General features: G+C 40.6%; 1 protein-coding gene across 1 annotated transcript in view; it reads left to right on the top strand.

Annotated features, from left to right (window-relative positions):
- The window catches only part of Cdi (serine/threonine kinase), a 29,462-nt gene extending 13,935 nt beyond the window's left edge, over window positions 1-15,527 (top strand). The window contains exons 2-5 of the mRNA XM_077410060.1: window positions 4,710-4,831; window positions 10,405-10,951; window positions 11,204-11,743; window positions 11,904-15,527. Of these exons, the coding sequence (XP_077266186.1) occupies window positions 4,710-4,831; window positions 10,405-10,951; window positions 11,204-11,743; window positions 11,904-12,416 (1,722 nt within the window). The 3' untranslated portion in view covers window positions 12,417-15,527. The remainder of the gene's footprint in view (window positions 1-4,709; window positions 4,832-10,404; window positions 10,952-11,203; window positions 11,744-11,903) is intronic.
- The last annotated feature ends 211 nt before the right edge of the window (window positions 15,528-15,738 follow it).

The following is a 15,738-nucleotide window of genomic DNA, read 5'->3' as shown; positions in this document are numbered from 1 at the left end:
GAACCGAAGCTGATTGTTTCAGGTTTCTAAATTGACATATCTCTCAGTCACTATCTCAATATCTCGTTTTCAAGTAACGGCGAGTAGCTTTCGTTTTATTTAATTTTCCTCTTGTGTACACCGATCGTCCTTATACGCAGCCTCCTCCGCGTGTGCGGGTGAAAAGGCGCGAAACGTGTCTCGCATTACGCATGCGGCGCTCCAAGGAGGCATTAATCACTCACTCGCTACAATGTAATTACCGTGCGTGCTTTCTCTCCGCGGTCGTATAAACACAATGGCGCGTAGTGCGTAGAAAACGCAAGGCCGATGCTTTCCAGACAATGGGAATTATTCAAATGAATCGGCGCAGGTGACCAGCAGCATCGTCCGATCCTCCTATCGGTTGATTCACTAGCTATATCTATATTGCATCCGCGCTTCTATGTTTATCTTCTCTTTTTTTTTATGTATGTGTATACATCTATCAAAGAGAAAGAGGAAAATATTAAATGATACACGAGTCATCGATCATTCTGATTTTCATAGAATTTTTCTCCAATATAATTATGATTAATGAATTTCTGATAATGAGGCGTAATTACGTAACGTAGAGCGTATATTTAAACTCGTAAACGTATTGGAATGATTGAACGTCGCTGTACCGCTATAAATACATTCGACATTTATTTTCATATTTGGCGAAGAAATTGGGGTACACCGGTGATCCGCAAATGCAACGTGCCTCATTACCAGAGTATTACAGATCCAATCGTTTTATTACACGCGCGTTCGAACAGGATCAATTACGTGCTTGCAATTTTGCCGCAATTTGCGACGAAATAAATGAAGAGATAAATGGAAGCCCATGACTTGCGTCTCCGCGTGTCACATATTAACGAGTATTTATTCGATGATAAAGTTATAGAGGATCTTTAACTTTTTGCGTGAAGAAAACCGGTGAAGCGTTTCGATTGCAACTGATTTATATGTTGGGTACTTTTATTTATTCGCTGGAGATCGCCACAGCATTACGATTATGTAAATGCTAAATATTCTCTCATCCTCTGGTGTTTTAATTTAAAATAAAGAGTAATCTTTGCTCGATGTTTAATATAAAATATTGAAAACTCGCGAAACAGGTGCATGACTCTTGTGAACAATTTTGCTAAGGAAAGATTGATCGCAAATCGATCAACGAAACTTCCAAACGAAAGGTACGTTGGAATATCCTATATACATTCTACACGGAGAAAAACTCGTGAAACGAGTTCTGCAAAAAAAAAAAAAACGGCGTGAGAGGTTTTCAGGAAACGGCGAAAACGAGCGTGACGCGCGACGTGAACGGACGTATGACACGTTCGATTTTTCGTCCGAGCGGAGTTTTGAGCGAAAATAAAAATCGTCGGCGTTTTTAAACGGCGCTTTCTTTCACGTTCTCTCTTCCTTTTGTCGCGAGGCAGCAACGCGATTCGCAGTCGTTCTGTTTACGACGGACTCTCGGATTCCGTCTCTCGTATTCGTCACAGTTTGGCCGCGATCCAACTGGTGAGCCGGCCAAGGCATCGTCAAGGAATCCTGGTCAGATTCCTCTCGGATATTATTCTCGACTTTTTAACCCCCGAAATTTCCATTTCGCGCGCCGTCGACGCCGGCTGCGAGAGAGAGAGAGGCTCTCTCCCTTCTCTCTCTCTCTCTCTCTCTCTCTCTCTTTCTCTTTCTCTCTCTTGCTAGGCTACTGAAAATGGGCTCAAAATTAATCCTAAGAAAACGCAAGCGATTATTGTGGGGACGCTGCGTTATATTAGTAGTCTGGAGAGTGACGCGTTACCATCCATCTATGTAAATGACTCCATAATACCTTTTTCGGACTCGGGTGTTACATTAACCTGTTCGCTGTCGTGGGAAAGGCAGATCTCGAAAACAATAACGAGAGTTAACTCGGCGTTGTATCAACTGAAGCTTTGCAAGCATCTCCTACCGCTTCCTCTTCGCATCATGCTGGTCTCGGCCCTGATTGTACCTATACTTGACTACGGCTGCACGATCCTAACTAACATCACGGGCGAACAAAATCTTCGCTTGCAGAGAGCCTACAATAGATGCGTCCGTTTTATTTTCCAGGCCAAGTGGAACGAACATATAACGCCTTACTTCGACAGACTTGGTTGGCTTAAGATCAGTTTCCGACGCTTGTACTTCGTGGGGAGCCTAACTTTTTCGGTGCTAGCGAAGAAAAAACCCGAGGTCATCTTTTCAAACTTCGTGTTCAAACATGACAGAGTCACGCGTGAAATAAGGGCTCCGCTCGGTACCTTGATCCTTCCGCAGTGTCGCACATCAGAGTTCTACAAGCGTTTCTTCTGTGGCTCTGCCGCGGAACTGTGGAACGGCATACCTCTGGACATACGCAATGCGTCTTCTTTACCGGTCTTCAAATCAAAACTGTACAACCACCTACTTGCAATGTCTGGACGAACCCACGGCTGATACCGATTGTGCGCTTAATGTTGTTTTTTTCTTTCCCTATTTTTAATTTTCTCTTATTTTATTTTACTTTTATATCTTTTCTTTTTTGTTTTTGCGACTACAGTCATATCTGTGTTATATATTATTACACTACGTCTACTTTCTGTACATATATGTTTCTACGCTTTAGGGGATGTATCCCAGAGCGTGTAATAAATAACGATTCGATTCTCTCTCTCTCTCTCTCTCTCTCTCTCTCTCTCTCTCTCGTGTTTCGCGTTTCCATTTTCATCACCTTTCCCGCCTCATCTCCGGCTGACTTCTTTTTCGAGCCGAGACGAAATTCGAGATGAACGGTAAAACGCGCGCGAGCGCTGGAATGTAAAGCAGCGCATTACGCCTTTCAGCGCCGCGAGGATCGGCTGGAGGAGCAGGAGTTGATGTAATCCAGTGGTCCTTAACCCTGGTCGGCGTCTCGCATCTCTTGGATTCTCGGAAGACGCTTTCGCGCCGCGCGTCACGAGGAATAACGCGCGTCAAATTCTCGAATGTGCATAAATGTGAGATCGCACTTTTGCGTTATCACTGCTCGAAAAATTTACGACTGCGTTTCTCGCGGCTCGGTGGGGGCGACTCTCTAATTAGGAATTGCTTACGATAACTAGAAAGATAATTTACTCTTTTAGTGCCTGTGATGTATATAGCGTGCAACACACACACACACACACACACACACACACACACACACACACACACACATAAAGTACATATATCTTATCAACGTAAAAGATTCTAGTAACAGGTTTGGTAGATATATGTTAATGATAGTTTCCTTGATGGAATCGATGATAATATCTTCTTAGTAAATGTTTCATGTGCTTCTATTAGATAATTTTGTAGTGGACTCGATTTCTCAATTTATTGTAGCGTAATATACAGGAACTTGTGAAATCCAATTCTCCCAATAGTATTTCCACGGAGGTCGCTTTTCCTCCGCGATAATCAAAGTTGCTAGCGAAGCTCTGCGGTGATTGCACTCATTAGGCAACCGCGCGGCAGCTTTCAAGGCTAATAGAAGGAATTGCGGCCCGTATGTCCATTTTCCGACATTGAACGATGCTGCAAGCAGCAGCACGGCCGGCGCTTTTACGAGCGCATCTTACGCCGGCCAGATGCCATGCCACAGTTTCATTAATAAGTTTCTCTTTCGCGAGAATAATATCGCTTCGGCGTTCTCTCGCGCGTGTTGCGTGTTACTCGCACCACGTGAAACCGGGACGACCGGGAATCATCTTCGTTTCGTTGGCAAAGCGATGAGAAACGCATCTGTCGCCGTCGTCTTTGAATACTCGAGCGGTTCACCAGTATTGTACAAGATGTGCCAAGATAGAAATTTTTTACCGAATCGAAGAAAAATCGACTTTTTATATTGAATTAATGATGAGAAAATAATAAGTCTTAAAGTAACGGAATTTTGATTTATAATTTAATTAGTGTGACACTTGAAATTATAAAAAAGATGATATAGTTTCTTATATATTTAAAGAAGAAGATTCCGTTATATAATAGTTGTCGTTAAATTATTAAATGATTATGATGTATAAGTTTCGCGAGAAACGTACAAACGTTTCGCACAATCATCACGATGGATAACTTCGACGCATTAAGGTCATTCTTGGGAAATGCGGTTACAAATTATGTAGGCCTTTGTCTTAATCGCGCTTTAGTGAATCATAGAAATTTTACATCCTGTAATTAACTTGCGGGTAGGGTAAACTCGGGTAAGATGGCCATACAGGAAAGATGGCCAACTCATGTTCATTCGATGTTTCATGGCGAGCTAGATTGAAAGAATATAGGTTGGCCATCTTTCCTGTATGGCCATCTTACCCGAGTTTACCCTATACAAGCACATTATGACATTGCTCACAAATAAAATATATGCAAAGCCACGTGCCAAGTCCTACGCACAACTTTATCTTTTTGTTATCTACATCGGCCGGAAATATTTTATTCTGAATTCTAATAGATTTCCTTTTACCTAGCCTGATCTTTATTTTTATATATATATTCGGCAAAAATATCCTAAATTCTATATAAGACTTTGGCGAAGGTTTTATAGAATGTCTCAAGATAGCGCAATACCGGTCGAGGAACGGCGCTCTTGCGCTTGTGACCTCGGAAAAATTCGTAACGCAAGGATCTAATGTCAATAATAGCGTAACATGTCACTAACCCTTGTGCTCGCTTCGTTTTTCCAGGTTACCCACAAAGTTACGAGTCAGGTGATGGTGCTCAAGATGAATCAGCTGGCGGCGAACAGGCCGAATATGCTGAAGGAAGTCCAACTCATGAACAAGCTCAGCCATCCGAACATACTCAGGTATAATTGAGGCGCGAGAATCGAATCCGGTTCACTTTTGCACAGGTGAAACTCTGTTTTGCGATCGAAGAAAATCGCTCGGCCGTACGTGCCGAATTCGATGAGGACGATAAAATGAATTTCTACCCGCTCTGCTTGCCCGCTTAATCCTTTATATATGTTGCGAGCAAACGGGCGTCGACCCTCTTTCACGCGAGCTGTTTCAATTCGAGCAAAATTTCAGAACGATAGACGATAAGAAACATGCGCGATGTTGTGTATTTTTGATATAGCAATGTGTTTTCTTATTTTCCAATATATCGCATACCCCGCGCCGAGAAGAATAATGTCACAACTCAAAAAATTTCGATTTTTTTGTTAAGCCCGCAAAAAGTATGATGATGCCTAAGGTGTTTCTTGCATGTTATAATAGTGTCACAAAAGTCTATGCGAAATCTGCTGCAGGAGACAGAAATGTCGTTTTTTTTTTAAACCGGTTTCCTGGATGAATAGTGTCACAAAACGAGTGAATCACAGCAGACCTCTTATAAGTTTCATTGTAACAAAATGTCGTAATTGTAATTGCGTTAGTTATTTCACAATTAAAAGAAATTCAATATTTGTTTTTCCTCTTTCTTAAATATTGTATATTTTTTAGTTGTGACAGTGTTCTCCTCGGGATGCGATGTGTAGATTCAACGACGTCAACACTAATCATTAAGATATGCTACATTTTATTTTGCTCTTTATAACTGATTATTTTTATATAAAAGTCTCATTTATAGAGTTTTGATACGTTAAGTAAAATTCTCTATATTCTTCATACTTTTCCAAGAATTGCACTATTTATTATGGCCTGTTTACAGCAAAACTCTCGTGTTTGCGCCTCACATTTGTTTCGTGTCTTGTCGCGAATCAATTTAAGACCTTCTTTCCGGCATCGTGCCAAAATTCTGGCACAAGATTCTCGTATCAAGTGACTCCACGGTGTTAGCGAAGCACGTGGCGACCGTGTACTTGGAGTAGTCCGTCGTAATCGACACCAATCCAAATTGTAGAATGGTGTTATCGTATGTTTGATTTATCGTCGGGCGATTATATCGTTGGAATTTCTCTCGCTTGGAAGATCGCTGAAATGGGCAAAAAATTAGAAAAAACGGTATTACGCTTTAACTACACTCGTTACGAATTACGACATAATACGTCGCCTAGCGGTAACGGCGTTTAGCTCGGCACGTTGTACCCGTTGCGAAATTCTTGCTAGGTGCATAGCAGAGAGCAGAATCCAAAGTGCATAATGCATTACACGTATTCTAACATTTTTCATCCTATAACTAATGAAATTAGGTGTGTAGTCATTTAAACTATGTCAATAGTTGTATATCATTTTATATTTATATCTCGAGAAGAGACATTTCATCTTTTACATTTTTAATTTTAATTGTAATCGTTTGTATATATATATATATATATATATATATATATATATATTACGAGAAACATTAAATATAATATTTTATTATTTTTGCTTCAAAAATTTAATTTGCTAAAAAAATATTTTCAATTATTTACATATTAAATATTAATTATTTAATATATATATATTTTGAAAATTATATTGTTATTTCGATGCTTTTGTTAATTAATTTCCAACTTCGACATGCGTTCGAACAATTTTACTTTTTGCCAGAACTGGAATTGATACTGCATCTCTGCGAGCATCCATCACAAAGTCCACTGCGCGAGATAAAAGCGAATTCATAGTTTGGGATATGAAAAGTTCGTAATGTAGAGACGGCTTTTCGGTTTTCCATTTTTGTTTTCGGAAATCAAATGCCTCCCGGTTATGACATAACCGTTGCTATTTGCTATATAGCGCGACGACGCGTTTGACGGGACGCGCCACGACGACAACGCATTCCGACGTTATAAACGGCTTGGCCCAGATTCGGATACGGTGTTTACCCGTCGCGGACCTAGCGGATCTTATTTCTGGCATTTCCCTCGGCGAGGCCGCCGCGAAAACTCCGCGGGTCCTCTCAGGATCCTCCGCTTCGCGGCAACCCGGCTGACTCAGCCGTAAAAATAGTTATCATCTTCACTTGCGGCATTTGCCGCGGGTGTATCATGACACCCGCGCGCTCGTTACGTTGCGTCGTAACCGGAGTTGCTATAGCGCGATAACGTCTATACGGGATACCTTGCATTAATTTCAGGAAGTGTTTACGTTGCGCAAGGTGTTCTAAAAAGAGGCATCGGTATTTTTAAACAGCGCCTGACAGCAATAACACGACATAAACATCCGCTTTGTGTGTTCGATTTACTTCAATTAAATTTCTCTTAAATTTCAATAAATAAATAGTTATATTGAAATATTAAAAATTATTTGAAATGTAAAGCGTTCTGTGTTACACAAATCTTTCAATTGTTCGGCTAATTTGAAGTATTTTTCGTGATTCGTTAAAAGTACAGTTGGAAGTACTTTGGCATTACCATGTCGTTTATCAACGATTATTGCCACATTCAATCTATCAGTAACTAATATTTATTTTCAAGAAAACATAATAGCGTTTTTTTGACAGATTGTTGTTGTGTAATATAGTCATTATATTTTAATAATATATTATTGACACAATATTTTTTATGACATCTCACTGCTGTAGTGCATAATCATCAGATACCGCAATACTTTCGAGGAATCGCCCGTAAACATCGGTATTGTAACGTCAGGCGTATCGAGTATTCGACGTAGTATTGTTACAGCAGCATCTCAAGCATCATAATGCTTGGAACGACTTTGTGTGGGTTAGACAATTGGTGCGCCATCGCTCTCACGACTGAAACGAAAAAAAATCGGATAATGTCCGAAAATATCCCGCGTCTTAAAGAACTCCGCATGATTCCTGTCTCCCCTCGAATGTGCTCCCGATCGATTCGCGGATACTCGTTACACGCGCGAGAACGCTCTTTTACATAATATTTGGCCTGCGGAAAATGAATTCGTCTAGACGGGTGAAAGAGAAAACGCCGCTCTGGCGCTCGACTAGTAGATAATGACGCGGCATGGTCAGACACTCGTATCGACCACCGTGCACTTGGCATCGGACTTTCGATTTAAGTGCATCGTGCGCGGTTGTATTATGATTTGAATCGAAATCAACAGAGAATGAATTATATCGCTGTAAAATAAGACAAGATACTTAGTCAATCTGAAATAAAACGAATATATGCAGAGCGGAAGTAGAATGGCCGGAAAAAAGTAAAGGGTTAAAAGAGAGCGGCATTGCAGTTTTATAAGATTAGCTACAATTATCTTGCCAATAAATCATTTTTGTTTTATTCGCTTATATATTGATGTGTACGCTTCGTTCGCCTTATCATCTCGACTTTCACACATCTCAGATGTATAATCTTGAAAAATATTTTTTCCTCTCGTTGGTACATTATGCCAAACGTCTATTTAGTGCTCAGAATTCTTCGACGTACGTGACACGACGTAATTAATGTTTCTACTGTGATCAATCGCGCGAACGACAAACCTCGGGAGGCGAGCGACAATTTCTCCTCTTATCTGATCGGCAAAAAAAATGAATCTGGAGCATCGTGCATGCCATGCATATCGCGCCCGCGTTTTACCCGAGATAAAAATTCTCCGCCGGAAATTTCTCTTTCGCTCGCGCGGTTTTGTTCGTCCTCTTCCTTTTTTTTGTCCTGTCGCTTGTGGGAGAAACGCCTCGTCGACATGCTCGACGAGAAACGCCTCGAAATCGGGACGACACGAGGCACACAACTCGCGATTTTCTTCTCCTCAGCTCTGCCATTTGTGCCAAGATTTTACCCTCGCGATAACGCAAAGTGCACTCACCGATTAACTTGCGGGAGAAATGCAAGCAAAGTACTTTACAGGATATATAATCAAGTTGTTTTATCGCAATCTCTGGTATCTTTTTGAAATAAATTCTCATTTGTGGTTTCGCTATTTACTGAAATAACAAACAAATCGTAAAAACTTATATAATATTGTCTCTCGTATACTGTGATTTAGAAGTTAATTATGGTTTATAATACAAATCATACATTGAAATTTATTGTTTTATTTTACTTATCGATATATCGATGCATCGATATACATGGTAAAATTAATGGAAATGTTTACTCGTTACATGTATATATAATTATAAAGCTAAAACATTCATGATATGATATTTGGCAATATTTAATTGTCATTGAATAGTATATTGATTATTTAGCAATGTTAAGTACCTTGCTTAAAGGCATTTTCTGATAAATGAGGCCGTGATGTTCTTTGAAACAAGGCAATGTTTAATTCTCTTTAAGATTTAATCTGGCATATGTACTGGCTATAAAGATAAAGCCGATGATATCGCGACGATTAAATTACAGTACACAGACACGCATATTAAACATATCTAGATTTTTTAATCATCTTTAAAATATAGTACACTTTTATTATTCAATAAATGAGCGATAAATAAACAGTATTCGACAATGTTATCCATAAATAATGTTTTTTTGCATTTTAGCTCAATTTATGTCCCATTTTTTTTTTATTAGATTATTATTTATCGTGTAACATTACATTTTCAATAATTTAGGTTGTTTTCCTCCAGAGTATAAATCGTGTATACGCGTATTTTTTATCTATTTATATTTATTTTATCTTTTTATATATATATCTTTGCACATTTTGTCTTATTTATTGTCGTATCTCATAAATTGGAGAAAGCAAGCGTATGATGTTAAAGTTTGACACGTAACGTTATTAACATTGTTCGTCAACTTTGCTCTATTCTTCTTTTGTTCACCTTCGCATTATCTAATCTCGTCTGGAAATCACTGAATTGATAAAAGCGACGAGTTCTGAATTCGTTTGCGCTTGCGTGAACGTGACGCGACAAATGCCACTTACTTGTGACCATTTTAAGAATATTGCCGCAGCGTTACGTTTAAACGTTTAATGGTCCGACCTTTGCTTAGCGAGTATAAAATTTTAACCCTTTCTTTACATTATATGGTTTTAGATAAATTTTATTAAGTTTTGTTGAAGCAAAGGGCCACTTTTCATCCAGAAACCTCTCGTACTCTCTTCTTTTTTCTGTGTGTGATCCGTAATGGTGCACATTTAGAGAGATCATTAATTCTTATTAAATATAGAATTACAATCACAATTTCTTACCGAGATTTTTGTTTACAAGAGGAATACGTCAATCAGTACATAGTCATTTAGAAACGAGTTATCACTTTACTTTGCGCGCACTATTTACGATAAAGTACTTATATAAGTAAAACTGAAGGTCGCAGGTGTGTTTTACATTTTTTAAATGATTAAAGAGTCTAGGCGGTCTTTGATACGCCTATTGTAATTTAATCGTCGCGATAGCATCGGCTTTATCTTTATCATTTATCTTAATCACTTTATACGCTAGATACGGAAGTAAAAAGTTTTTAAGATACACATACTCATTTCGAATATATTTTTCTAGATAATGTTAGAAAAAAATCTTGTTTTTTCGTCAGAATAAGTTGGAAGTTTTCTCAAAAGGACACACTTTTGAAGGTCGATCTCTTCTCAGGTTCATGGGAGTGTGCGTGCACGAGGGTCAGCTGCATGCGTTAACGGAGTACATTAACGGCGGCAGCCTGGAGCAGCTGATCATGTCGCGACACACGTCGTTGCCGCATCTCGTCCGGATGAATCTGGCGAGGGACGTAGCCCGCGGTATGGCCTATCTACACAGCCGCGGCATCTTCCATCGCGATCTCACGTCGAAGAACGTGCTAATCAAGAAGGACGAGTGCAACAACGAGATGACAGCGGTGGTGGGCGATTTCGGTTTGGCCGCGAAGATACCCGATCCCAGCACAGGCTACCGCCTCAGCACCGTCGGCAGCCCTTACTGGATGTCGCCCGAGTGCCTCAAGGGCCAGTGGTACGATCACAGATCCGACGTATTCTCCTTCGGCATCGTCGTGTGCGAGCTGATCGGCCGCGTGCCAGCGGATCCGGACGTTCTGCCACGCTCAGATAACTTTGGCCTCGATTACCTGGCCGTGGCGGAGATCTGCGCGGCGGCTGATCCACCGCCCGCCTTCCTCCAACTCGCCTTCAATTGCTGCACGGTGAGTATGATGATATCTAACTGTAAAGGCATGCAATGCGGATACGGTGCGAATGATCGGAGATTAGTGTAGCTTTTACCAGATTGAGAGTACGATGTACGCACGCGCGCACACATGCACGCACGAAATATCTGATGCAGATAGTTATTAAATTTTATTATTCGTTATATCAATCAGTAAATGAAGTCTTAACTAATTGAATTTTGTAGTTACTAATTACGGATTACAAATGGTGCGATCATTTATTTGCAGTATGAACCCAAGTCCAGGCCGACCTTTCCGGAAATCATGACTAGCTTGGAAACCATGATAGCGGCCTGCGAGGAGGAGTTGAAGAATAACATCGGTAAACGGCAGTCGACCATCGATCCAACGCTGATGTCCAGCATGGACGAAATTGCGCGGGAAGGACGCACGATGAAGCGGCGTACCGCAAAACTCAGAAGTCAATCGGCGGACGCGAGAGGTTGTGACAATGCGACGCCGTCAGATAAGGCGAGATGCCATTCCGCCAGGCGAGTGGGCGAGCTCGCCAGCCGCCGCGATCCGCACTACAGGCCGATGACGGCGAATCCGTTTCACGCATTGGGCGGCGTCAAGAAAATCCTCGGCGACTTGTTCTCCAGCTGTCTGGAGCTGCCCTCGTTGGAGGACGTGCGACCAAGCGTCACCGATAGCGCGTGCAGCAAGTTCAAGCCGGCGCAAAACGATAGCATTGCTAAAATTCTGGACAGAAAGAAGCCAAATTCTGAACCGAGCAGTCCTACTGCCAGAAAAAAATGGGAGAGAAAGGTAGGTGTACAGATTGATGCACAGAGCATAAATGATTAAGCGTAATCCTTAGATTAAAAGCACTTTGTTGTATTACACAAGTTTAAAGTTTCAATTATTGTAAACGTTTGAAGATATTGTGCTGTTATATATACTAACGCATGTACACGTATGTTTTTAGGTTGCTACTAAGGTGGGAGCCGCGAGCCTGTTCGCCCATCCGCTCTTCCGAGACGGTTGGGAGCCGCGAAGACGCGGCAGCTGCGAATCAGGCTTCTGGAGCTGCGTCGGTGAGGACCTGAGTCCAGAGCCGCCGAATCGACGGCATACATCGACCCTTAGCAGCTCGGCAGCGAGCAGTCTATTCCTGCTGGACGACCATCGGACAAGTTCGATTTACACGGACTCCTCCGAGGACATTGCCAGCTTAGGCGGCGGCGATTCCCTCTGGGAGGACCGATTGAATGGTATTGGCTCGTCGAGCAAGACCATCTCGAAGATCGTCGAGTACTTTGAGAGGAAACAAGCGGGTAGACTCGGCGATCACGGCGACGCTGCTGGTCCTAGCCGCCTGACCCTGCTACGGGCCAGTCTAGAAGGGCCCGTGCCCATCAGCAGCATCTCGGCCGCGCAACGGCTAGTCGTGTGCGAAGGTGCCGTGCGCAGTAAACTTGCGTTATTCGACAAGAAGTGATATTACGCGTGAGGCTCTTGGCAATTTCTTATCGTTTCTCTTCGACGTTCAAGCAGCGTCCGCGTGAAAAGAATCGTATGTACAATGAAACGCAATACAGGTCCTGGAGATGGATTCGACAGGGGCTCGCCGTCATTCGTGAAGACGGCGAGAATTCTGGGATATTACGTGTGATTAGCGTTTCTTACATGTAGCTGAGAGTGAAGAACAGACAGTTACGTCACATTAAAGATAGGAGCAATCGGTCTTATTGCGCATGAAAGATTAGAGAGGGTGAAAAGGGCAATTATATAGTACCGGCGCGTCACTCGTGACTTCGTAGGCAAGATAGTTGATAACGCGCGTGCAGCGTGCTTACAGACACTTCTCTAAAAAAAAACCTAGTAACCTGACTGTGATGTTTTTTGATAATCTACATACATACATTATTGAGCTGTACGACTGAAATTTGGCGGAGCCATTAACACAGAATCTTTTATACGCAACACGAGTCGCGTTTCATGCAATTTGGTTACAACGATGCGCCGTTCGAAAAAGATAGAGAGGGAGGGAGGGATGAGAACGAAGCAGCGGCGAGAATTTCGTTAGAAAACTGCGTTCGAGATTAGCGCCGAGTGTTAACGCTAATCGGTTGCTCGCGATTGACACACATTTTGCAGTGCCTCGCAGTTCCTAGTAGCCATCTCCGTCCTTATGCACACGAATCATGGGTATTACCGATCACCGGAAGAGTAGCTATACACAGATCGACGACGAATAAGGGCGATATGACTTCTTTTGTTTAAGTCGAATAGGCGGGTCGACAAGCCAAAGGTTCTTATCTCGCCATTCTTAATTTTTTGAAGATACGGTTAACTTTGCCGGATTGTCTTGTGTTTTTTCTTCTTTCACAACGTGTTATTAATGTGTTAGTTTTATCAATTTTTAATTTTTATTTTTGTACATAAGGGTTCGCTGATTTGTTACTGCAGCCATACTGGATTTAGTCTTTCTATGTATACAAGATGAATTGAGTTTTACTATATATATATCCAACCATTCATATTTAATAGAATTTTGAAATCTCTCTTTTCAATTAATAAAATAATATCATGTATATAAATCTTGATTAACTATCAAAAAATGAATTTCTGTCAATACATATCGTGTATAAATTGAAATATAGTTATTTAGGTATTTATTTAGGTAAGAAAATATATATTTATTTTATTGAAATTTATTTTATTGAGTATGTTATTCAATGGTGCAGATATTTATTGGATATACGATGAGAGATTTGTGTAACTTTTCTTTTTGATATTCGTTATCTAGCATGTTGCAGTGAGAGATCAAGCGAAAGCTCTTAAGTTCCACGTCTACAGAGGCCTACATCGCGTTCGCGAGATTCTCATTTTGTCTTTTGACGTATCGACGTCGACGCAACGCGAAGTTCATCGACATTGCTACGTGCTTGGTCAACGATTCGCAGTTTCGCGTGTCATGACTGTCATGGCGTTAATAGTTCGGGATGCGCGATACAAAGTGCCGGAGATATATAACGATAATGCATATATACATATATTTTTTTGTTGGCAGAGGTACCGTGTCCTGGATATTCTTGTTGACGTGTTGCGCGTAGCCGACAGAGTTTTGTCCACTTTGAAAATAGAATATATGAAACTGATCTAGTCAGTGTATTAATGTGGCGGCCTTATTTTTTGTACGTTGTAGCGCTAAAACTTGTAGTGTTTAAGATTGAAACGGCGAGCATGAAGTGAGCGTGAGATGAAACCGGGTACTCTGATTGCGCGCGGTGTTTTTTTTTTTTTTTTACGGTATATTTATACAATGAAAAAGTGAGAGTGATAGCGTACGAGGCAGAGTGAATGAAGGTGCACCGCATCGGTATGTATGCGTATGCGTGTGCGTGTGTGTGTATGTGTGCGTTACAGAAAGGAAGTGTACACGTCCAAAAACGATATCTATGTAGGTAGCTACGACTTTCGCATATATAACGTGAATCGTTTTGTCGCTTAGACAGCGAGTCGAACCAAATCTACGATCGTAGAGTGATAGACTAATGTGACGATATCTTTTTACTTGTCGAAGTTCGCTCACGGGTTTACTGCATAAGACTGTGCGTTCGTTATGTAATAAGTCGCATGCAAATAGAAAATAGCGTCAACGATATTCGCAGTCTCTTCTTCCTCGTGTACAATAGGATGCGCGCCGTGTGTCTTTTCTTTGCGTTTCTTTCATATTTTTTTCTTGGTTTAATTTTCGCTCGTCGAATCGGGACCTTCGTCTTTTCCTCGATTCGTCAATCGGTACCTGAACAATCGAAGCGAAAGAAGGACTGCGAACGAGTTAGTTCTTAAGCATGCGGACATATCAGGAATATGGGCATATCCTGAGATTCAACCTGATCGATAAAGGGCAATAAATGCGTGGTTTACGGAATGATGGAGTAAATGGAGTTATGGGATATATGTTGCGAGTGCGAGAGTGTGTGAGAGTGAGGAGGGAGGAGAGGGGGAGAGAAAGAGTGAGAGAAGAGCGGAGTTAGCGGACCGAGAGGCGCATTTAAAAAAAAAAAAAAAGAAAGATGGGTTATTTATTTTAAGTAAAAACAGTTATATTAAAGATTATATATCTATATATATAAATCTACGCAAAACTACATCGTCTCTTCCATACTTTTCAACTGTTGTCTAGAATCTACGATTGCTACCGATGTAGTCCCGTATCTTCTAGATCTTTATATTATTATTATACTATGAAGAGGGTACGCGCGATATCTCGGGTTTCCTCGTGGCTTTCCGCGTTGGTCGTCGAGATATATACAATATAAATTTTATATATATGCATATGTATATGTTACATTATATATATATAAAATAACGAGCGCTGTGAATACCCGATTTTCTCGTGATCATTGATCATTACTCATAGATTGGGCATAAATAAGCGTGAAAAAAGAATTAATGGCGGCGATGACGGCGATGATAATAATAGTTATAATGATTAATAGTAAAAGGCGAAGCTATATATATGTGTGTTGTGTATATATATATATATATATATATATATATATATATATATAGCTATGTAAAAAATTCCTATATATATATATACAAAGATAATAAAGTTAAGGGCTCCCAATTTTTATCAAAAAGAAAAAGGAAAGTTATTAAAGATTTTTTCTAAAATTATTAAATTTTAACAATCCTAATTTTTGCAGTTTCAACAGGGTTATTTATAAAACTCGTTAAAAAGCATTAGTTTGATATCAATAACTATCATAAGGCACAATATTTCACTTTGCCAAAAATTGCACTTGCAT

This window comes from Temnothorax americanus, unplaced genomic scaffold (assembly GCF_048541705.1).
Source record: "Temnothorax americanus isolate GAGA-0224 unplaced genomic scaffold, ASM4854170v1 Scaffold28, whole genome shotgun sequence".
Lineage (NCBI taxonomy): Eukaryota > Metazoa > Arthropoda > Insecta > Hymenoptera > Formicidae > Temnothorax > Temnothorax americanus.
Note: the sequence above shows the minus strand (reverse complement) of the source record. Positions and strands in the feature narration are given on the sequence as shown.